We start from the raw sequence: 25,975 nt of genomic DNA, 5'->3' as shown, positions 1-25,975 counted from the left end.
CCCTACATTGAAAAGGCTTCAATCAAGTACTAGACAACATAGAATGTATATGCTGTGAAATCAAAGTATATTTCCTCTTTCCTAGAGTAATAATAAGTTATACAGATGAAAGGAGGTTGGATAAAGGAAAGAAGAGGTGCTACAGCAGAGTGCATTAAGAATCATGGGAAATTATGCCTGTGGTTTCAATGCCTTTCAGATAAATTTGTAAAGCACACAGTGCTGGGATTTATTCTTTTACATTTCTACCGACTAAATCATTGGTTTACCAACGTAAGATTTATCAAAACCTATAAGATATTTTCATTTTCAGTTTTGCCTTTGAGGATCTGCCACAAGACCCATAGACTTTGCATTTGGAAACAAAATATTTTGTGTGTATATAGTGTGGTGGTTGGAGAATTAACAACCTTTCACTCTTTGGCTGAGACCAAGTACAGAAAGTTTGATAAACATTTTTGAGAACGTACAAGCATGTTGAAAGAGGGCTTTATAATGGAAGTGGAGCTGCAATAATGGGTAGATGAATCATTGATAGTTCAATTTGTAAGGTATAGCAGAGAAACATCCCCTGCAGCTCCATGTGAAGGCTTAGATTCTATAATCCTCCTTGACTCACACTTTTGCAAACCTGAAAGCTATAATATATACTCCAGTGTAGGCCAAAAGTTTTCATCAGACATCAACATTTCTAAGCCATCTATGTTTTAAGTTAGTGTTACTCATTTTTAATATCTATGTGAATATCGCAGGGTACAGGGTACTCCCCCATACTGGAACTCCGTGGGTAAATGAGCAATATAAAAAACAAAAAAATGAAAAACAAAGTAAACAGAGGTCAGAAATAAATCTGAATGTAAGAAGCTCAGCTGACTTTAAAACTAACTCAAAAACACATCGATTTCATGACTGACTCAGACTCCTGACACATCTCTAGTATATCTATACAGTTCATTATGGACATCTCCAGTGGTCAGTCTTCCTTTTCTGAATAACATTAGGGAGCAGCTCTGAGACTTGAGACCATATTCCTCCTTCGTGCGAGGTTTTGACAGCTGTCCTGGGATATTCTCATACATTATTCCTCCACCTTACCAAGGAGTTAGAGCACATCCTTTCAACCTCAAGCTTGGTTCTAGCTAAGTAGAGACACCTACTCAGTTTGATATCTACCTCCCAACAGAGATTTTTGTCAGTTACATAACTAATAAAGCATTAATTTATAACTGGCATACCTAGTTTCCAGAGTGATATGCCTCCCTCCGCAACTTCCCATCACATGACTAGATTCTAAATCTAGACAGGAGGCTGTAAAGGTAAGAGGCTTTGACTCAGGGTGACTTTAATTTTGTATTCCATTGACAAGTTCACTAATGTTGGATTTCAAAGTCTCTTAAGATACCTCAAAACCAGAAAGATCCTACTTCTTCCATGAATAAACTTCTGTAGGTCATTTCTAACACACATCAGACAATTCTGCACTTACGTATTTATAAGCATTTTGAACTACTCCTTTAATTTTTAACCAAAGGAAAACTTTTACATTTGTTCAGACTACAGAGTGTAATATAAGTTAGTAATTTCATCAGTGTTCACCACTACAAAGTCAAAATTCACACTGTCGTACTGCAGTTATTTCTTAATCTACTTGAGACACCATAATGTGATACTGGTTGGTAAATGCTGACTTCAGTATTTTAACCACTATATCCCTCCCCTGCCCATTTATTAACATATTGAGAGCTTGTTCAAAAAAATAAAACACAAAAACAATTTTAAGAATCTGAAACAATTTACCTGTCCTGGTAAGTGGTGATGGCAATACTCGGTGGCGTCAGCAAAGGCAAAGTTGTTGGTCTAGAGAGGATGTCTCTGTCAGGTGTCTTAGCTCTTTCACTTTGTCTGTGGGACAATGGTGGTAACTGCAAGTTACACGAGCAACACCTTCTTCCTCTCCAGAGATCTATGCCGAGCATATTACTAGATGTACTATAAGACTTGCTCAGGCCACATTCTAAGTAATCTTTAGCAATCTGAAAAAGAAAGAAAAATGAAGTTATGCAAATACATTTTTTCACAAAGAAAGAATATCAGCAATTAATTTACTTTCATAAATATTTAGTATTTGGGAGAGCTGAACTACTCACAAAAGAAATCTTTATTCTTAGCTTCTGGAAAAATTTTACTACCGCCATATTACAAAGTTTTGTGAAAGTTTGCAAATTCACCACAGTGAATTTCCTAATATTTACAAACTGGAATCAATTCTCCAGTTCTACAAGCTGAAATTAAGCAGGAATGATCCCCAGCTGAATAGTCCACATTACATGGCAAACTTTGAAAATTTAAACTTTTTCTATGAATAGTTCATTTAGAGTTCATCCAAAATACCACTCCTCTCCCACACACCACACATTCATGACTTGCCTGTTAGCTCCCTTTTCTGTGAATCATCACAGCTCATCAGGTTTTGCCCTATTCATACCAACTGGTGAAGCGAGAGACCTCAGAGTTAGTACTATGATATAGTCTGAATCATCCAAGATCTACTACTTGGGACAAATTCCCAGCTGAGGTACCTTAAATAATGTGGACAGCCCTAAAGAGAAAGTGTCTGATCAGCCAAGTAGTTTTGTTCTCAAACTTCTACTGGTTTTATTCCAAAACATCACCTGTCCTGGAAGGTAGCTCCGATTCTTCCCACAGATGAGCCAGAAGTACTTCTGTGTTAGAGATCAGCCTGAACCTTACAGTTCAGGTCTGGCTCAAAATCAGGCTGATCCTCAAATTGCATAAGTCTGCAGCAATGTTGAGGCAACATGGAAATATGGCATTGGTTATATCTGCACCTTCATCTGAAGGTGCAGACCTGCCTTTTGTTACTCAGGTTAACAATATAGTTGAATTTCCAGCTATCATTAGAAAAATCAGAGTAGCCCACCCCTGATCTGCAACAGCCCAGGATATTTTAACCATTTGTTTCAGATGTGGCCCTCAGTACCCTCACCCTTATAATTATCACCTTGAGATTAGAGGACTGCAATGTGCTTTACAGAGTGTTACACCAGGAGCTGAAATTGGTGCAGAATTTGACAGCCTATGTGTTAAGTGGTATATCTGTCAAAACCAAGGCAAGGAAGGTTATGCCTAGTGGCTGGAGCAGTGGTGATTGTGCCCAGGGGTCAGAACCAAGGGTTGGAGCTGGAACCAGGAGTCAAGAGCAGGGCTGGAAGATGACAACAGCAGGGCTGGGAGCCAGGCTGGACCCAGAACAACCCTGGAGCAGGCCAAAGATAAGACTAGAGCAAAAGCGGGGCTGGAACAGGCTGTGGCCAAAGGAATCTGTCACCACTATCAAGCAGAGCAGAGTTCCAAACCATGAAGTGACATTGAGCAGAATAGGCTGCTGTTTCTCCTGTGAACCTTACACACCTGCTCTGAGAGTCACCAGAGCAGCCCCAAGCTTGTGGATTGGCTGGAGCCCAACACAGGAATAACTCATCCCCACATGAGGCTTATTCAGGCTGTACTCCAAGGATGACTCATTACCTCATAATATCTACCATGAACATACTGGTCCCAGGATGCAACAGATCCCATCCTGGCTAATTCCTTTAGGAGCACTGATGATGGCTGCCAGTGCAGCTATTTCTGAAGGACAATACAACCCATTTTAAATGGAGTAGACTCCAAGAGTGTTAACAATATAGTTAAAAGGTGTGAAGTTGTATCACTTGTTTTAGAAAGCGATACTCCAATATCCTACTTGTCCAATTATGCACTCTTCAAAACTTGCACTCAAAGTTAATAGTGCTTCAAATTCAGTATATTGAGAAAAGCAAGTTATTCCCGAGATAGCTTCATAATGCTGGCAGCTCTTAGACTAAAAGTTTGACAGTGTGTGAAAGAAAGAGACAGGCCTTTTATAAGATGCCAAGGAAATAAGTGTTGGTACAGTTACACATAGGGCTCTACCAAATTCACAGTCTATTTTGGTCACTTTCACGGTCATAGGATTTTAAAAACCGTAAGTGTCATGATTCCAGCTATTTACGTTTGAAAATTCAAAGTGGTGTAATTTTAGGGGTCCTAACCCAAAACAAAAAAGGTTATTGTAGGGGGGGTTGCAGTACTGCTACTTTTACTTCTGCACTACTGCTGATGGCAGCAGTGCCTTCAGAGCTGGGCAGCTGGAGAGCAGCAGTGGCTAGCCAGGAGCCCAGCCCTGAAGGCAGAGCTGTCGCCAGCAGCAGCACAAAAATAAGGATGGTATGGTCTGGTATTGCTACCCTTACTTCTGCGCTATTGCTGGGGGTGGCTCTGCCTTCTGGCCGGGAGCCCCTGTCAACTGCCACCAGTCTCCAGCCACACAGCTCTGAAGGCAGCACAGAAGTAAAGGTGGCAATCCTGCAAACCTTCCCTAAAACAACCTTGTGACCGCTTCCCATAACTCCCTTTTGGGTCAGGACCCCTAATCTGAGAAACATCAGTCTCCCCCAAGAAATCTGTATAGCATAGGGTAAGAGCACACAAAAGACCAGATTTCACAGGGGGAAACCAGATTTCACGGTCCATGATGCATTTTTCATGGAATTTGGTTGGGCCCTGGTTATACATCGATCTCTCCCCCAACAGTATAAATTTAAAAAACAAGACCAAGAACAATTCACTGATCTTATCACAGATAATGAGTGTCACTGATGAGTGACACAGGACATCCCTACAAGAGGCTGCCTGGAAGCTTTTTATGGAATTGGAGTTGTTAATGCCCTAAGTAACCTCTGTTGGCATGTGAAGGATTCAGATTGTTTCAGAATTATCTTGTTAACAGAGAAAAGGAGCAGCTAAAATAGGGTAGAACCAACTGTTACACTAAATAGAAATGCTACAGCAAGAATGTAAATTAGTTATGTATGCAATGTAGGCAATATGCTGTTATATCTGAGCAATCTAGGCACCCTCACCCCAGCACTTCTTGACTATACTGATAAATTAGGAGCCATTTCAGAAAACAAAGTCAAGAAAAAAATGAAATGCACAATCTCAGCCAATGCCACCTGCTACTTGTTTCAGATCATATTTTAAAAACTAGAAATTTAAACCTATTCATGTTCTCAAAACACTTCGGTCAGATTCTGCCATCTTCACCTTGAGCAGTACTTTACTGCACAAGTAGTCCATCTGAACTCAGTGGGACTCTTAACAGATTAAGGAATGGTATTTACATAAAGACAGGATAATTTGAAATATTATTCCTGTTAATTTCTTTACAGGATATGATTAAAATACATCTACATCTTGTATTTGACTATGAATTTCAGCTTAAATAGATTGGATCAAATGTTCCTCCCTCTGTGGAGAAAGTTAATATAAGAAAGATGAACTTCCTAGCAGGGCCAGCTCCAGGCACCAGCTAAAGAAGCAGGTGCTTGGGGCGGCCAATACCAAGGGACGGCCCTCTGGCAGCTATAGGGGCAGCAAGTCCGGGCCTTCGGCAATTTGGCGGCAAGTCCCTCAGTCCCTCTTGGAGTGAAGGACGCACGGCTGAATTGCCGCCAAAGAGTGGAGCGGTGTGATCGCGCTACCGCGGCTTGTCCTATTTTTTTTTTTGCCGCTTGGGGCGGCAGAAAACCTGTAGCCGGCCCTGCTTCTTACAATTGTTTTATTGATAGCTATACAGTCTTGCCTTCTGACATTTGTCAACTGAACTTTGGACAAATAAAAACAACAGGCATGTGGGTCACGGAGCCTGAAACCCTCACTCACATGATATAAGAGGCTTGATGTAAAGTTGGGGAATTTAAACTACAAGAATATTCTCAACTAAACTATTAATTTAAGAATTTTTTTAAAAAAAGCTGCAGAAATATAATACAATACCTTTCTCTCCCAGAAAGACAGATTTAAATTCTCCAAATTTACATCAAGCCTCAGTTAACTTACCCTGCAAAAGTCACCAAAACAGATAGATATTTCCTTCTACAAACCATAAAGGTTCATTGTTGGGTGTAAATTTAAAATGGAATTCCTATTTTATAAAATGCATTTAGCTCAATAAAATAGAGCAAAATGGCCAAGGATTTCATTTTTAAATGGGCGGCTAAAGTTAGATTTCTACATTCATCTTTTTATAGTTGCCTAGTTGTACGCAGTTTCACCTATAATAATTTAATGAGACATTTGCAAATAACTATAGCTGGATGAAAATTTTGATGGAAACTGGGCAGGCAGGTGGTCTCCTGGAATCCATGGTTCCTGAGGGTCCCCAGTTTTCTGGCAACCAGACAGGCTCCCCTGCTTGCTTCTCAGCAGCGCAACAAGCTGGCAGACTGGGCTCCCCTGGTCCCCAGCTGGTGGGCTGCCAGGCTCACCAGACTGGTCTGCTCCTCACTTGACTGGCTCACCAAACTATCCTGGCAGTCCACTCTCCCGGAGCTACTCGGTGGCCATGCACCTGGCTGACTCCCTGGACAGCTAGCTCCTGGCTGCCCACCTCTTCAGCTAGCTGCTTTTCCAGACTCCTGCAGGGCCAATGAGCCCATCCAACAGCCAGCAAGCACAAGAATTCTGTTCTGATTCTCCCAAAATGGAACTTTTCTGGGAATCCCTTCCTGTGAAAATATTGTGCGTTTTTGATTTTTTGCCCCCACAAGGGATTTTAAAAAAAGTTTTAAAATGTGATTTTTTTTATTTTTATTTATTTATTCGTTCATTTATTTATTCATTTATTTTTGGTGAGAAGAGAAAACCATTTTCTGGTCAGCTCTCTATAAAACCACAAAAGAGATGTGTGGATTTAGTGCTGGTGAAAGGTGAGACAGATGCGAGACCTGGTAAGCATAAGGAGTTCAAATGACTATCCTGAAATGTACCACTGAGACATGGACTTTTGGGACAGTAAGTATTAAAGTGGGTTTGCTGGCAAATCTCACAGACAAACAAACAGGTAAGGTAAACATTTATCCCAATCACTGATGTGTTGGTCCAAAAACATTTTCAACATCATTTCAACGATTCCATCAAATCTCTCAACCAGCCTGTTAGTCTGGACTGGTAGGGAGAGGACCAGAAGTGTTGAACCACACATTTCTCCATAGCCCTTTATGTAGGGCAGACAAAATTTGACTCTGATCAGTTCAAACCTCATGGGGAAAACCCACCCAGTTAAATATTTTTAGCAAAGTGTCAGCCACCTTGTCTGCCTCAGAGCTACTGCAAGTTACCTGGAGAAGGAAAAAGTATATTCTAGTACTAATAGCAGGAGACATAACCTATTAGTACCAGAATATACTTTTTCCTTCTCCAGGTAACTTGCAAGGAGGCCACGCAATGTCCATAACGACTCTCTGAAAGGGTTACTCTATGAAGGGAAGGGGAAATCAGGGCAGCCTTACCTTTGTCTGAACTGCAGGAAGCCCAAAACCCAGTTCTGATAAACCTGGCCTTTGACAAACCATTTCTAGTTTTTACAAACATCTCTGATACAGGGCTTGGGACTGGGCTGATGCAAATCGTAAGAAAAGGGAAGGGACATCCCAGCATATCTGAGCAAGAAATCACTTCCAAGTGTAAAACTACATAATAGTTGAAAAAGAATATTTTGTAGTGGTATGGGCCCTCAGCAAATTTCAGCCTTATCTTTTTGGACAACACTTCACTGTATATAAGGAACACTCACTATTCACCTGGTTGCATCAAATGAAACAAATGAATGTCAAGTTGCTAAGATGGAGAATGGTACTGTAAGATTATGATGATGAAGTAATTTATGTTAAAGGGAATACAAACTCAGTCACTGATGCTTTGTCCAGGAATTAAGCCAGTGGGTCCCTTGAGGGTGCCAGACAGCCACACTTGATAATACCCACTTCTGTTGGGGGTGGGATGATGTGATAGTTGTGAGACCTGGGAAGTGCAAGGAACTCAAAACAACTATGTTGAAATGTGCCAGACAAGCATGGACTCTTGGGATAATAAGTGTTAAGTGGATTTCCTGGGGAATCCCTGGAGAACGGTTAACGCAAATTACACAACCCCAGTTATGCAAGAACCCAGCCTTTTGAAACTATGCCCTCAGGAGAGGGTCACTGACTTATAGAATCATAAAATATCAGGGTTGGAAGGGACCTCAGGAGGTCATCTTGTCCAACCCCCTGCTCAAAGCAGGACCAATTCCCAACTAAATCATCCCACCCAGGGCTTTGTCAAGCCTGACCTTGGAGGTTTTTAAGGAAGGAGATTCCACCACCTTCCTCGATAACCCATTCCAGCGCTTCACCACCCTCCTAGTGAAAAAGTTTTTCCTAATATCCAACCTAAACCTCCCGCACTCCAACTTGAGACCATTACTCCCTGTTCTGTCATCTGCTACCACTGAGAACAATCTAGATCCATCCTCTTTGGAACCCCCTTTCAGGTAGCTGAAAGCAGCTATCAAATCCCCCCTCATTCTTCTCTTCTGCAGACTAAACAATCCCAGTTCCCTCAGCCTCTCCTCATAAGTCATGTGCTCCAGCCCCCTAATCATTTTTGTTGCCCTCCGCTGGACTCTTTCCAATTTTTCCATATCCTTCTTGTAGTGTAGGGCCAAAACTGGACAAAGTACTCCCAGATGGGGCCTCACCAATGTCAAATAGAGGGGAATGATCATGTCCCTCGATCTGCTGGCAATGCCTCTACTTATATAGCCCAAAATGCCGTTAGGCTTCATCTAACTTGCTCTGGGCTCCTGGAGATCAAAGGCCCAGGCTGTATGAAGAAATAGCTGAACTGTGCAGTGAGAAACTGGTTCCTGATCTAAAAACTGACATGAAATTGGGACCAATAGGGAAAACTCAGTTGTTGGGTTTGAAAGACTGACACCTACTAAAGCCCTACGTTGGGGCTGAAGGTGACCTCTGGTAAGCTTTTAGCATATATTTAGCTTCTTTCATTCATATATGTTTTCTCTGTAATGCTTTTGTCCTACAAATAAATGTAGGTTTATAAAGGTTGGCTGGTGACTGGTGGACAATGTTATAGCCATTGGAGAAAGAATAAACTGCAGGTGCTGAACTCTGGTCGTACCTGCTGGGATATCGCAGTGAGGTGCAAGCCTAACCTCCAGTCTGAAGGGAGAAAGACATGGGTCTCCATCCCAAGAGAAGTGATGGCTGAGAAGCTTAAGCTTTAAGCAGATGCCTCAAGGAAGACCAGGTGGGTGGGTCAAAGGTGCAGTCAACCCTGAAACTGACACATATATGATGTCGGTGTGTGCGATCTAGGACAGTGGGGAACTGTCAAAGTGCCAAAAACAGTGACAGCAAGTACTGTAGAAGGGAAAAGCACAGTGAAAAGTCTCGGGTGGGGGGGAGATACAGTGAAAAGAAAATGAGTTATGAAAAGCTGGAAAAATGGCAAATGGTTGAGATATGCTGAAAAAGGCAGTTCAACACTGAAGAGCTCAAAGGCACAGCTCATTGACCAATTATACACCAAGGACCAGAAAAGGAATGCCCAGGCAACATCCAGGATCCCAGGCAACATCCAGCCATTGGCAGAGAGTCCAGCAGGCAGGGGAAATCTTGAGGGGGAGGGAAGCTGGGAAGAAGCTGGCATATGCAGCAGTCATGCTCCATCCAGATTAGACGAACCACTGCAACCGGGATCATGGAGAGACTAACAGTTAGAGCAAGAGAATCTGTGGCTGGAGAGGGAAAGATTCACCTGGAAGCCAGATGCTTGCAGCTCAGGAGCAAGAGTACAGATCAGGAGAAGCGACATCAGCATGAGTGAGAAGGAGAAGGATTATCAACTTCAGCTCAGTATGGAAAAACTGCACCAGCAAAACATAATCTGGTAGGTGGAGCAAGATCCCATGTACCTATCCGCAGGATGGTACAGATTCCATATTATTTCCTTGCTTTAAGAGGAGGATGTACATGCTTTTGAAATGGACCAGGTGGACATAGTATGGTATCTGACTCCACTACTGTTACGGACAAAGACTTTCTTGATGATCCAGTAAATGGACAGCGTCCTTTGTCCAAGGGGGCCCCACAACTCTTGCAGAAGGGTTGGAAAGACTTAGGCCTACTAGGGCCGCATAAGACTGATAGGTGACTCCTGGTATGTTTACTGGGTGTTTAAATTTTCTTATTGTTTTAATACATTTTCTCTGTAATGCTTTTACCTTAAGAACAACAGAGCTTGCTTAGAAAGTTCTGTGATAACTTGTAACAGCTGGCAATACACTCTTCCTATCCCTCAGCGAAAAAGCAAAACACAGAATTGACCTCTTGGCACACTGGTTTCAAAAAACCCCATCAGAGGGGAGTGGGACAACGGTCCCTGCCTAGAGACAAGTGATGGCAGGAGTCCTGATCTGGCACTCCTGGAGTAAACCACGGAGGGAGGAATACAGGTGAAGTTACCTGACAAAAAGCATTGGCTTGACAACACCTGACAGAGCCACTGAAGGACAAGCTTCAGACATACTATTCTGTCAGCAGGCTTCACCTCTGATATAGAGTGGAGGAGGAGATTCTTTTGTGGGTGGCAGAGGCAGTTCAGTCACCGAGATTCATACAGTTCTTGGCCTCTTTAATGAGTTGCCAATTAGTGCAGAGCTGTACAGAATGGGGGAGAATTTGTGATGTGAGAGCAGGAACTGAGACCTATCAAACTCATCTTATATAGTGGGTTACCAAACATCCATTATATAGAAACATTTATCCATTGATTCAAACTAGTGACCTACAGGTGAAAGATTCTGTGCCTTATTCACATTGTCTGAACAGCAGCCAGTTTCCCAACAGATACTACCTTCAGAGAGGGTAATTTGTATGTGTTTACACACACACACACACACACACACACACACACACACACACACACGAGAGAGAGAGAATAAACACATATTAAAATTACCCTTTCCAATTAGTACTTGCTGAGGAATTGGCTCTCTCAAGGACAATGCTAATTAACCATATATATATAACCACACCTACACACAAACCCAAACTACATTAGAAGAATATTAAAGAATGGCTGCTGCAGGTATTAAAAGTGCTGGAGTGATATTAAAAATGTAACATTGTTACATACACTCTGGAGAAGATGATTTTCCATTTTTAAAGATTACAAACTGTAATAAACAAGGCAATTACTGCTGTGATTATCATTGCCATCATTACAAACGGATGCATTTCTCCTGAGAATAGGAAGTGGAATTTAATTAATAAAGGATTATTGTGGCAAGAGGAGTGATAGATTAGTACATCAGCACATGGGGTGTTAAGAAACCACAGTAGTGAGTGCACTAAAAATGCTTATAAATATATAATTACAGCAAATCCACAAAGTGTGGATCCAGTTTGTGGTTGGGCTCAGGTCCATCTCTCTCTTACAGTCTAATGAAGTAGAATGTTCAAGGACACACTCTGCATTAGCAACAGAAAAGAGTTTACATTATTATTTTTTAATCAATGGACCTTACTCTTCTCTCACTTACACTGCTATAACTTAGGAGTAACTCCAAGGAAGTCAGTAACTCTAAGAGCAACTCCAGTGTAAAGCCAGCCTATGTGAAAGTAGAATCAGGCTGTGTGTTCTGTTCTGAAAAAAATATAATGGAATGAACAAACCTTGACTTTTTTAAAAAAACTTACGTCATCTGCTGTAACCGTCATGACACTTCTGCTTTTCTTCATTATAGAGATGAAAAATGCACCTGTTCGTGTCAACCGCGTTTGTTCAATCCAATTTCTCCCCAGACAGTAAACCTATAAGAAAAAGTGGGAAGCCTTTGTATTCTTGAGTAATAAGCTATGTAGTTGATTGATAACATGGTTAGCTGGCTTACAGCTTACGACTAACAGCATGTTTTCATAAAGAGCTTTGCAGCAGAAGTCCAAGCACTAGGATCCCAAGTGTGTAATTACATAGAAGTGTAACATTCCGTTTGCAAAATAATAATTTAATTAGTAATGAGAATTCTTTCTAAAAAAATCAGTGTTCTCAGAGTTTGGGAATGTAAGTTTGGAACAACTAGGACTGTCAAACAATTAAAAAAATTAATCACAATAAATCACAAGATTAAAAAATAATCACTATTAATCACAGTTTTAATTGCATTGTTAAACAATAGAATACCATTTATTTAAATATTTTTGGATGTTTTCTACATTTTCAAATATAATGATTTCAATTACAACATAGAATATAAAGTGTACAGTGCTCACTTTATAGGATTATTTTTATTACAAATATTTGCACTGTAAAAAAGAAAAAAGAAATAGTATTTTTCAATTCCCCTCATACAAGTACTGTGGTGCAATCTCTTTATTGTGAAAATGCATCTTATAATAAATAATAAATAATAATAATAATGTGGATCTGTATCAGTTAGATAACTGCACTCAAAAACAGAATAATGTAAAACTTTAGAGCCTACAAGTCCACTCAGTTCTACTTCTTGTTCAGCCAATCACTAAGACAAACAAGTTTGTTTACATTTACAGGCGATAATGCTGCCCGCTTCTTATTTACAATGTCACCTGAAAGTGAGACCAGGCGTTCACATGACATTGTTGTAGCCGTGGTTGCAAAGTATTCCAGTAAACACTTCCATACTGATAATGAGTTCTGCACATTTATTTTCATCATGTAAGTCAGATGCCACTATCAGAAGGTTGATTTTCTTTTTTAGCGGCTTGGGTTCTTTTGACAGCATACTCTACACCTTATCTCTCTCCCATTTTGGAAGCCACTTCAGATTCTTAAACCTTGGGTCGAGTGCTGTAGATATCTTTAGAAATCTCACATTGGTACCTTCTTTGCGTTTTGTCAAATCTGTACTGAAAGTGTTCTTAAATCGAACAAATGTGCTGAGTCATCAACTGAGGCTGCTGTAACACAAAATATATGGCAGAATGCAGGGGAAACCACAGAGCAGGAGACATACAAGGAGTTGAGTCACAAATTTAATTAACTTTTTTTTTTTTTTTAAAACAAGCAGCATCAGCACAGAAGCATATGTTCTGTAATGGTGACCAAAGCAAGAAGGGGCATACGGATGTTTAGTATACTGGAATACCTTGCAACTCTGGCTACAATAGTGCCATGAGAACTCCTGGTCTCACTTTCAGGTGACACTGTAAATAAGAAGTGGGCAGCATTATCTCCCGTAAATGTATACAAACTTGTTTGCCTTAGCAATTGGCTGAAAAAGAAGTAGGACTGAGTAGACTTGTAGGCTCTAAAGTTTTACATTATTTTGTTTTTGAGTGGTTATGTAACAGATACAAATCTACACTCATAAATTACACTTTCACAATAAAGAGATTGCACTACAGTACTTTTATGAAGTGAATTGAAAAATACTATTTCTTTTATCTTTTTACAGTGCAAATATTTGTAATCAAAAGTAATCATATAAAGTCAGCACTGGACATTTTGTATTCTGTGTTGTAACTGAAATCATTATATTTGAAAATGTAGAAAAACATCCAAATATATTTATAATACATTTAAATTATATTATATTATCGTGTAACTGTGTGATTAAAACTGCAATTAATCACAACTAATTTTTTTTAATCAAATTAATTTTTTTTTAGTTAATCATTTGAGTTAACTGTGATTGACAGCCCTAGTAACAACCTTAGAAATATAGGGCCAAATCCTGTGGTTCCTACTGAGTTTTTTAAACAAGTCCTTACTCAGAAGTATATCACAGAAGGTCCCAGGTTTGAGTTAACGGGCCCTTACAGAAGTTAGTAATAGGAAATATTTATATTCATATTTTAACTCATACAGTAACTCTCAAAAATATAAAGGCTTTATTCAATATCATATATGCATTAATCCACTTCTATACTGTAGTCCTCTCTTGGGTGAGACACTGCAGCCACTTTGGGCAAGCAGCACTACACAGCAGCATTTAGAAAAAGAAATGAAAAATAACTAACCAGATGAAACTGCAGAGGAAGACAGAACATAATAATTCACTCACCTAGGAATCTGGCCAGGACACCAGGTGTTAAAAACCTTACTCTTTCTTATTATGAACTGAGTGCTTATGAAAAGGTGCCAGAGGGACAGCTCTGAAAAGGAAAATCCTTGGTGTTTTTCACAGAACAGATGCAGCTGCAGTGCAAGCTTTTGCACACTGTCAATACGTCTCTACCCTGGCTTGGAAAGATTAACTCTGGGGTGAGAGGACAAATCACTAACTGGTCTCTCTGTTGAGACTACCAGTAAAAGGATCAAGTAGTACCAGCTGTGGTGGTGGTTTTCATGGTGAAGACAACTCTCTAGAGGAATTTAACCAAGACCAAACAGCCCTCAGATGGTGAAAGCTTTCAGGTACTACCTATACCTTTCAACTTTAATACACTAAGGCTCCAATCCTACACTAAAGTCAGGGTGAGTTCAGACATGAAAAGAATGAATGTAGTATCAAGCCGTAACTGTGTGCCAAGAGCCAGCAAAATCATGCACATATGAATTAGGATTAAACCACTGAGGATGAGGTGTTTGTAACATGCTCAGTATCATGCATGTTCAGACAGCATTCACAGGCTATTTCAAAATGCACGATATTACTTCACAATTCAAACAGATTCCTTCCTTGTTCAGAGGCAGCTATAGAAATTCTAACACAGTGTAACAACTCGGCTCCCATTAAATGCCATTTAGATTACACCACCACCACCACCACACCATTTACAGAAATAACACATAAGAAAAAATCCAACTCGTTCTAAGCAGAATGCTTTGGGTTAACAAGCAAGAAGTGTTTGATCAGAGAGATCTAGAAAGCTACCCTACCATGCTACAAGGACTCGATGCTCACGCAGCTGCTGCTCATTTTATGAGAAAAGCATTGCAGCATATCCTTTCCCTTTAGAGTAGATCACCCTGCAAAGAACATTAACATATGGTGCCAGCAATGTAGCTAGGTCTGATATCAGTCCCAGCTGTGACACAAGCACTACACATGCTTCCAGTTGCTTTAATTCCCATAGGGATTCAGACATCTCTCTCACACCCACACCTCTTCAGAGCTTTTTTTTATTTTTTTTAATATATATATATATATATATATATATATATATATATATATATACATATATTAGTTTTTTTTATCATCATCATCAGCCACCAAAGCATTCAAATCCCTCAGATCCATGCCAGACATCCTCATCTGTAAGAGCACAAGCACCATCACACAGCGCTGCAAGGTATTAGTTCTATATTCTTTGCTGCAGCAGTACAGGGGAAGAGCAAAATAACCTTTTTAAAAGGCACCTAAGAGCTGGGGGCAGAGGGAGGAGGGAAGAGGTATTGTGCAGGCACAAAGTGTGACCATCTGGGGCAGAAGGCCACAAGATACATGCTGCGCATAAGCAAATGAGGATGAGGTAGGGGTTAGAGCTGTGAAACAAGGTTTGACAAAATGGCAAAAATTGGAGCATTCTGATGATTGCCTCTCAACTGCTCTGCAATGTCACTACTTAGATGGGCAGGGTTTAAATGAGCAGCCTAGAGATGAAAGGCTCCATATCCCATTAACAACCTAACAACATCCTGTGATGCCACAATAAAAATAGTGAGTCAAATGCAGTGATGATGCTGTAAATTACATCTTCTTGTGCCAAAACAAGCTGTCTGCAACACAAGGACGATTTACCTCCACGGAGGGCAGACAGTCTTTCTGTTACTGTCAAATGGGATTTCTGCTGGGAACAGAGCTTTAATTTCTTCTCAAGCCCCACACAAGCTGCTCTGGTCGCACAGTCTACAAAACCACTAAACCACCACACCCTCCACCTGCACTAGTCATGCATTCTTTCTAGCCAGAACTCTCCACTTTTGGCTTTATACCCGTTCTTTATAACGATCCTTGCAACTGAGGTTCTCGAATCACAACCTGGTCCTCCAGCAAAGTCTCCGATACCAAGGACTTTGCCTAAGATTATGCAAAAAATCAGTCTGTGTACACTATTAGGGAATTTGCTTCAATGACTTTTCTACAGAAAAAAATGCAATAAGGAAGAACAATTTTATTCTGATACATGCATCTCCAAGCAATGCCAAGGGAAACACTGAACATTTCTGTCAGAGTTAATTGCCTCTACAAATATAGGTTTAATGGGATTTAGTGAAATGAGCTATAGCCTTCTCAGCCTGAATGAAAGTTTTCACTGGGGGTGGGGGGAATGACATCTCCATGGATTATCTATCTAGGTCCCTTTTTGGCTTCCCATCATTCTAGTAGGTAAGAGATTAGGCTTCTATTCTGCAGAAAAATAGAAATGTCTCTGTGTAGATTTATTTTATTTCCCACATATTTGAATTGAAAATTATATAAGACTAAATTTCTGTGCTATATAGATCCCTGAATTCTATTACAAGCAGTGTTACATTATAATAAAAAAGCTCAAACTACTCATTTAGTTTCCTTGAAAAAGCACCATATACACCTTACCTAACTCTTCTGTAAGTAAAACAAATTGCTGTACCATCTGCTCACGACCTCTCCCTGTCTTTGAAAAGGAAATTAAATTGTTGAGAGGCCACGGACAGATCATATTAGCATGTTGTGACTTAAAAGAAAGACCACTCTAAGCTAGTACCATGTCCCATTTTAGAGCACATTATGTTCCACAGTTAAGAGCCACACCAGGTGTCTCATTCCTCAAGGTGACAAAGGCAGGGTACATCATATAAAGCTCTCAGTAACAAATTCATTTCCAGCTAGCAGCAGGCATTGCATTCAAAAAAGACGACTAACTCCTATCTCATCTGCAGGGCTAGTGCTACAATACGGTGCTGATAAAATGAGAAGTGATTGAAATGTCAGCAAAGGGGGAAACGAAATAGCTAATAATGAAAAGAAGGAGTAGGTGGAAAAAACCCTCTAAACAGACTGTGCAGTTGATGGAATCCCTCTTAGGCAACGCCAAACACGTCACATTTTTATTTGAATTTCTTTATAAACCAACGAGATGATTAACACCGTTCCTACACAAATAATCAAATCACAAAAAAAGAGAAAAAAGAGAAGAGAAGAGCTAACTCTGTCTTCCGGCCAACCAAAATACTTAAAAACCAAAAACCCACAACCTTCACTTACAATTGAGAACCCCTTATATAAGCTGAGTCACTTCAATAGCATGAAAAAGGCTCTGTAGCTAAAATGATAGCAGATAACATCCCTCTCATCTGCTACAGGGACATCTCAAACACAAACACTCACTTTTTTTAAATTACATTTCTGTGAGGATTTTTATTTTCTTCTATATGGTTATTTCCATTGGAAGGATCCTAGCCATATTGTTCCTTGGACAATTATTAAACAGGCTGCTCATTTAATTTAGACAGTCTCTTGAAGTTCCCTTAACCTAATTCCTTTGTAGAATTTGAGTTGGGACCATCTTCCTGTATCACTTGTATATATTTGAAAAAAATAATCCTTATATATAAAATGTTTTTTTTAAAAATCAAGAGTGAAAGCTCCAGACATCACTAAAGACAAAAGTAATAAGACAAAGGCTCTGGAGAGGCTTTGAAGCATAAGCCTGGAAAGGACCACAATAGGTCATCTAGTCCAGTCCCCTGCATACAAGGCAGGACTAAACAACAACTAGACCTTTCCTGACAAGGGTTTGCCTAACCTGATCTTAAAAACCTCCAATGACAGAGATTCCATAACCCCCCTGGGCAATGTGTTCCAGTTCTTAACTACCCTGACAGTTAGGAAGTTTTTCCTAATGTCCAATCTAATCCTCCTATGCTGCAGTTTAAACCCATTGCTTCTTGTCCTATCCTCAGAGGTTAAGGAGAACAATTTTTCTCCCTCCTCCTTGTAACAACCTTTTATGTACTTGAAATCTCTTATCATGTCCCCTCTCAGTCTTCTCTTTTCCAGACTAAACAAACTCAATTTTTTCAATCTTCCCTCATAGGTTATGTTTTCTAGATCTTTAATAATTTTTGTTGCTTTTCTTTGGACTTTCTCCAATTTGTCCACATATTTCCTGAAATGTGGCACCCAAAACAGGATACAATACTCCAGCTGAGGTCTTATCAGAGCAGAGCAGAGTAGAAATACTTCTCATGTCTTGCTTACAAAAAACTCCTGCTGATAAATCCCAGAATGTTTGCTTTTTTTGCAACAGTGTTACACTATTGATTCATATTTAGCTTGTGATCCTTTATAACTCCCAGATCCCTTTCCACGGTACTTTTGTATGTGTGCAATTGATTGTTCCTCTCCAACTAGTTATGCACTCACCTTATAGTAGCTTCATCTAGGCTATCTTTCACTATTCTCTTTATGAAAAGGTCATGCGAGACAGTAACCAAAGCATTACTAAAGTCAAGATGTGTCACATCTACTGCTTCCCCATTTCCACAAGGCTTGTTACTCTGTAAAAGAAAGCTGTTAGGTTGATTTGACATGATTTGTTCTTGACAAATCCATGCTGACTGTTACTTATCAGCTTATTATCTTCTAGGTGTTTGCAAACTGATTGCTTGATTATTTGCTCCGTTATCTTTCTGGATACTAAAGTTAAGATGGCTGGTCTGTATTTCTCTGGGTTGTCCTAATTCCCTTGGAATAAGGACAAACCAGGGAATTAAGGACAGAAATAACCAAAATTTCATTTGGGAAAATGCAAGCTAACATAACAGAAGAAAAATAATCAGAAACCAAGATATTCAATTATTGGGAGATAAACTTGGAAAGCAGTAATACTGAAAGAGATCTAAAAAGTGATAGCTGATAGAAAATTAGACATGACTTTGCAGTGAAATATGGGAACAAAAATGATAAATCCTATTCGATTGCATGCATAGAGGCATCAAGCCCCACACCAAGGCGATGAGTCTCTCTTAGGGCTTGTCTACACTACTGTTTAAATCTAAGTTACGTCATTCAGGGATATGAAAAACCACCCCGAGTGACATACTTTACATCAACTTAAAGTGGTGCCTACACTATGTCGGCGGGAGAGCATCTCCTACCGCCGACATAGCTTCTGCCTCTTCTTGAGGTAGAGTAATTACATTGATGGGAGAGTGCTCTCCCGTCAACATGAGTCTTCACCAGATGCGCTACAGCGGTGCTGAGGTGTCAGTGCAGCAGCACCAATATCAGCGCGGTAATGAAGACAAGCCCTATGTATAACTCTTGTGCAACTATACCTGTATGTTCAGTTCTGGGAACATCATTACCATAAAGTTCTAGACCAACTGATGAGACTGCAGAAAACAGCAAATATTAAAGGGCTAGAGGAATAGACTTATTAGAAAAGATTAAAATAGCAATGGATATAACTATACCTTTGCTAAAAGATAACTAAAGTGAAGACAGATTAAGAGTCTATGAAAATTTATAGTGGTAAACATGAAGAGAAAAGAAGAATTATCTTCTGTGCTAGATGGGGCACAACAAGAAGTAACAAACAGGACAGTTTTTTAAAAAAGGAACAATTAGGATAAACATTGGGGGGAGGGAGGAGAAACGGTCTTGATAATAAGATCTTTAGGACCAAAATACAGTCTCTTACGGAAACTCTGATTCCTATAAGCCTTTAAAACTAGGATGGACAAAGCACTAGAAAACATACTGTAGGGAAGAGTCCCACTCCATCAGCGGATCAGTTTTGTGATCCTCTAAGAGTACTGTTAAATCTAAACCAGCTTTCCTTGCTAATTCTTTACCAATTTTTAAACATGAAGTATATTATATCCAGATGGAAAATCATATTATACACTTAAAGCCTACATTTGATGTGGATTTCATTTAGATGACAACATTAAAATCTGGGTACAAATCTGGATCATTGTGTTCCAGTGCTTTTACGCTAGTTAGCAAAACACCTGGGCCTCATAACTGCTTTAAAGAAAACAAGAGGCTTACCTTAATTTCTGACAATTTAATCATACCTTATCATAATTTATAATCAGATTACATCTACCAGCAAACCAAAATATCTGACTTGTACAAGCTTGCTAATTAAACTTGGATGTGTTCCTGTCCACTGGTGAATAATTTTGCTCTCTTGTTTTCCAAAGAAAGGAATTTATCCCAGTGGACTAGTTAATGTTGGGTAAAAGAATACCTGAAAGCAATGCTGCCCACATTAACAGGTTTCCAGTCTAAACTAAAAGAACCATATCATCTCAGAGATTCTCTAAGCTGCTAACCGATATGAAATGAGAGTTAGTAAGCAATCTATAAATAATATCAAATATGATGGTCACCTTATCTAGAACGTAAGATTCAATCAGTACCTAAAATGAAAGATCCTTGCAGAAGCAAGGAAGCTTGTCTTTCTTCACTGGGTGAAGCCTTGCGCAAGTCTATGGCACTACTATTATATAATTTGTGTGTGTGTGTGCGCGCGCGCGCGTGCATGTGCACACACAAACATTATATAATAATTAGGAAAGGAAAAAATTAAATAAGTCTTCTAACACTCCACGTCAATTTATCCAACATGCGTGTTCTGTACTTTAATCACTTTTAGCTATTATTATTGCAATCATCACACATACAATTCTAAATGAAATTTTAATGCTATAGCACTAAAGGTGGGTTAGTCCCCTTTGGATAACAGGATACTGATACTTTCAGATATGTGTCATTGATTGAAGAGGTTTATAATGATGGAATCATTGTCTGCAGATTTTCTTGTACAGTGGCCTATTAAAATAATTTGGTTGTCAGTCCTACAGTTAGTGGATTGGCACCCATAGCCTCACACAGCACACATCACAACTTGTCCCTTTTTGTTTAGCTCACAAATGTAACAATTTATGAGTGTGGGATACTGATCAGGTTACTGTGTTGGTTGCTGTATGCTTACATTGTCTTAATTCATAATCAGGTGTGTCAGAAAACATGCCTAGGAAAAGAGGGTGGTTCCTAATATTTACATCTCTGGGTGAACACATGAAGAACAATGCTGTGATAAGCTGGCTATTCCCCTTTACCCACCACACCCCCAGACTTCCTAAACAGGTTTCTCCATTAATTTCTCACACAGGTGAGAATGGGGGTGGGGACTTACTAGAGTTTAAAGACATAGAAATCCTTTAAAGAATTCAGATGGTTAAGGGGAAGAAACTGTTCTCAGACCTTGAGAGGCTGGGGATATCTGGGAAGGTAGTCCTACTAGGGTCCCTGTAACTGGACCAGTCACCTCCCAAACACTCCACTGTGGCCTGAGGTTGCTCTGCAGGTGTCTTACCTCCGTTTCCTCCCTTGGGCTCCTCGTTAACTCACAAAAGGTTTCTCTGTTGAGTAATACCCCACCTTAGAGTCCAGTTTTACTGGCATAAAATTCAAAATAAACACAAGGAAGTCTTCTCCGCAGCCTTAACCTGGGCACAGCCCCTGCTTCCTGAGAAACTGTCTCAAAATTCTCCTGGCATCTCATGGCCTTCCCTGCTTTAGCGGGCAACTCCAATCCCTTCCAAGCTGAACCATCTCCACCACTCTCAGGGTCTTCCCTACAGTAGACTCTCACTTTCTGTAGTCCCTCCACAACTTCTTGAGCATCCTCCTTATGAAGCTTCCTACTGCTCTTGCAGGGCATTCACCTGAGCCTATTTAGTAACTAGGGTTGGCCCCCCCCTAGGCCTCTAGCCCTTAAATGAGCAAGCCTCCTGTTATAGTCCCCACGTGAAAGATGGAAAGACTTTTGGTAAAATAGCTGTGTGTGTGTGTGTGTATAGGCATTTTGTTGTTTAATCCTTTTTTCCTGTTATGTTGTGTTCCTACTGTTAATATTAAAATCATACTTTATTTTAAGAAAGCTGTTTGGGCCACAGTATTCACTGCTGGTCACCACTTCTGAAGGGAAGATCTGCAGGTACCAAGTCCAGTCAGGTCTGCTGAGCAATCACAACTGGTATACAGGAGGGCTGTAGCTAGAGAACTGCAGGATTCCACCCCAGAGAGATGAAGGCTTGAGTCCTAAAACTTGGAGGGTGAGCACTTAAGAGAGAGATCACAGAAGGGTGAGAGGTGCAGCTAGCCCTGAACGGTGACAGGATGTTTTACAGATCACCTGAGACAAATGCAACAGATGGAGTTACTCTGGAACTTTAAACTATGCCCTGAATTTGTGACTCATGTCCTATTTTGGTTTAAGTGGGCCAGACCTCTCAAGTGTACCAGATTTGTCCTTTTTTAAAAACTGAATTAGGCTGCCTGTTCCCCTGTACTGTGAAAGCAGCTAACGTTTTACAAGGAAAATGCTGTAAAGCCATGACACTGAATCACACTTCTACTGACTGCTTATATTTCCATGGACTTCACAGGCCTTAGCACTGACTCAGTGTACAAAGCCTGCTAGTGACCAACGTGGGGGCGACTTTGCATGTGAAACATGCTGGTGAAGCAGGGTAGAGAAGATTATGCTTTTGCTGCTCATGCTGTGCTAGTTCTGTGGATTAACAAAGGATTTTGGTGATCAGGGCTGTTAATCTGGCTGCTTTCATACCCTAAATTCACCCCATCCACAAACTTTCACAGAAAGCAGGAAAAACTGTTTAGAGAAGTACAGCAAAATCTGCAGTACCTGATCTTTCTTTAATTGCCAATAGTAGTAACCAAGAACCATGTCATCCAGTTAGGAACCAGTATTGATCCTAGCACAAACTGCTCATGCATACTGGTTCAAAAAGCTAAAGCAGATGATCAGAGATAAAAAAAAACAAAAAACTTGAATAGAGAATAAATAGAGAAGCTTTACCAAGGAAAGGATTGGGATGAGGGAGATTATCCGATCACCGATGTAATTATATCATTTGTCAGCTGGGATCACATTCAAACCATCCAATTCTGTTAACGATCATCAGGCCTCAGATGGTGAACTAGATAACACTATGGGGGGGGTAATTTTCAGTCTGAAAAGTGAAAGTTATGGGGCCATTTCTGCCCTCAGACACAATGGTGCGAATCCTATTGAAGGAAATAGGATTTATACAGGGCACTAAAGGCAATATATTTACATTGGTCAAAGATTAATTGTGTAGGTGTCAATCGCTATTTATACATTATTTAGAGTTTCTGTATTTTATTTTAAACAATAAAGTAAATTAAAAAGGTGAAAATATTTAGCCCTTTAAAACAAACAGATTGCTTAGGCAGTGACTAAGTGCATGGAAGTCACTGATCACTCACTGCATAGTGTCAGTATATGCAATATTGCTGCTATGCTATCAATTTATTGACAATGCATATTTGTAAATGCTATAACACTAAAGATATATATGCAACAAATAATGATGTAATGGTGTACAAAGGTACACTATACAGCAGTTTTTGCACAGATTACAAATCACTAAAAACAAAAATAATCTTCATTTCATTAATGTGGCCAAATATTCTAACATTGTTACAAAAAAGACAATGTTTTCTACAGTGGATTCATTCAATCACACATCTCCTCTCCTCACTAACCCAAACAGAAAGCAACTGCTGGGCTGAGAAAGACAGAAAATCTTCCTGCCATTAATGCTAGTTTTTTCTGGACTGAACCCAGGGATGTACCATGGGATTTTAGCTGTATCACGGTGATTGACTTTGATAGGACTTTGACCAGTTAAATGCACACAATTCTTTGAAAATGTAGGGGCAAGAATTTCCCAATCCATAATACTAATCCCTATTTTGAATGTCTGAAGGGCAGCAAAAACTGATTGCCACTTTCTGTTCCTTTTTGCCCATTCTGATTAGATCTACAACCACTTTTGTGGTTGGGTTAAAGTCAGCTGTATCAAAATCACCTCATCAACCAAAATGTTATTCCATTATGATTTTTGCAAAACAAATGTTTCATGGCTGAAAGCATCAGTACAATAAAACAACAACAATTATATTTTGGTCACCGTTGGTGAGCATGGCACTGTTCAAGCCAAACATGACGACAGTCCCCATCCAAAGTGCTTATAGTCTAAAGAAACAGGAAAAGCAGTATGCTCTGGGCATTGGCTTGATTTTAATATTGCTGTAATAAAAACTTTTGTGGGAACTGCAGGAGGGTTAATAATACTTCACAATTGTCTAACTAGAGTATTGACTGTTTCGATAGATCCTTTTTCAAGCTTTCTTTAAAAAAACATATATTATAACTGACAGTCTAAGAGTCTATATACCAGAGTTGTTTCAAGCAGTCAGGCATGTGTGCATAATAAAATTGAACACAGTTGTCATCATCTACTGGTAGATTAATCCAATGCTTCCTTTCAAAATGGAGTTTTAAATAAACAGCAGGACACATATTAAGAAAAAACTGTCAAATGACAGGGCACAATGCAGAGGCAAATTGAGAATTTAAGGGAAACATATCAGCTCATATTATTACTAGTTAAATTATTTTTTGTTAACACCCAGCTTTAACTTCCATTAAGAGGTTCCTTACTGTGATTTCACAAAGGTTAACAGAATTGCAGATTCATCTTTTCTTTGGCAACCTAATTATTAAAACTGAGAATAACAAAGTTAATCTATTCCCAGAATTCCCGTAACTCTTTGATCTGTAGCAGAAGGTACAATTATACTGTCATTGGTCTTCATCTGCTTCAATTATGATGGGAAAAATCAATACTAATTTGAACATAATATTACATTGCATTCTGTCAGTGGGCTTAATCTTCTCTGCAGAACTACAATGAAACACATAAGCAATTTTGTTTCCAGTATTACCAGTAGGAAAATATGACCATGTTTTACCTAGGAGACTTTCAGGCACAGATACAAATAATCTGGGTGAAGGAAACTTGCAAAAAAAAAAACCCAACACTTTCCATTTTCTTCAATACATTAATGATTTTTTAAACCTTATATTTGTAAAACAGATTGCCTGGTCAAAAGCAAATCATATTTTTAAAAATCAGTTTTGACAAACACAAAGGATGCACTTTAATAGTCTTACATACCATTGTGTTCAAGATTTCCAAGAGAATTACTTGGGAAAGAGAAGCATACTATTAAACCAGGCAATCTATACTTTCTTTCTCTGTGTGCAACTAACTAGCACAGGCTTCCCATTCTCCCATGTGGAGCCAAAAAGCATACAGTGAGCAAAGCACTGTTATCAAACGTGTTTAAAAAGGGAAAAACTATGCTTATTTAGGAATATTTTTAAAAAACAGAGGAATGTGAAATACACTGATTTCATAGCCTGCCTTTGTTTGTTAGAAGTCTCATCATAGTCCATGTGTGAGCATCACAAAAAAAGGAATTGCACAATTCAGCAAGCCTGGCTAGTCTCTGCAGATAATACCATGCACTGGAACAACTCAAGTGTTCCAGGTCAGACAGGATTAAATTACATTGACCAAGCTGTGTGAGGAAGTGTGCTCCGTGCCAGCTCATGCAGCCCTTGGCTCAAGCCAATGACTTAATCTTTCATTTGGAGAAACTTGCTCAAACTATTTTTTTTTTTAAACAGAAAAAGAGACATTGTTAAAGTCTTCAAAAGTGTTGTATTTGCACTCCGTTTGTTTAGGCAGGATTTTTCTCTACTGTACAGTAGGAGGACACAATCTCCTGAATAGATACCCAAGCAAACAGTCCTGTTATTTTTGGCCCAACCCTGTCAGGCTTGCTAAAGCTGAGCAGTATCTTAGTCTATTATAGTCCCATTGTTTTCAGATGGTATTTTTTGAAAACAATGGAGCTATTTGTAGAGCAAGGTACTATTTCTGTGTGGAAGGGCAGGACAACCAGACACACATTTACCAAGAAAGAGCACCCCCGAAAATTACCATAGTTCCAAAATGTTTGTTCAATCACAAGTTCTTAAAACTTTCAATTTTTCTTTCTTTGAACAAGATACATTCCTTTACTTAGAAAGAAAACTGGCAAAAAGAAAAGGTAAAAATATGACATGAGAATTGAAGATTCACAGGAATGTGTGTCTGAAGAAGACTACTTTTGGAGCACATCCTTGGAGTCAGTATACCTGAA

At 39.5% G+C, this 25,975-nt stretch overlaps 1 protein-coding gene across 1 annotated transcript in view; it reads right to left on the bottom strand.

Annotated features, from left to right (window-relative positions):
- PDE4B (phosphodiesterase 4B) overlaps positions 1-25,975 on the bottom strand; it is a 376,436-nt gene that overhangs the window by 322,128 nt on the left and 28,333 nt on the right. The window contains exons 2-3 of the mRNA XM_032771931.1: positions 11,649-11,762; positions 1,798-2,033 (exon numbers count right to left, since the gene is read on the bottom strand). Of these exons, the coding sequence (XP_032627822.1) occupies positions 1,798-2,033; positions 11,649-11,690 (278 nt within the window). The 5' untranslated portion in view covers positions 11,691-11,762. The remainder of the gene's footprint in view (positions 1-1,797; positions 2,034-11,648; positions 11,763-25,975) is intronic.

Source organism: Chelonoidis abingdonii, chromosome 7 (assembly GCF_003597395.2).
Source record: "Chelonoidis abingdonii isolate Lonesome George chromosome 7, CheloAbing_2.0, whole genome shotgun sequence".
Lineage (NCBI taxonomy): Eukaryota > Metazoa > Chordata > Testudines > Testudinidae > Chelonoidis > Chelonoidis abingdonii.
The sequence above is the reverse complement of the archived record's forward strand: the minus strand, read 5'-3'. Positions and strand labels throughout refer to the sequence as shown.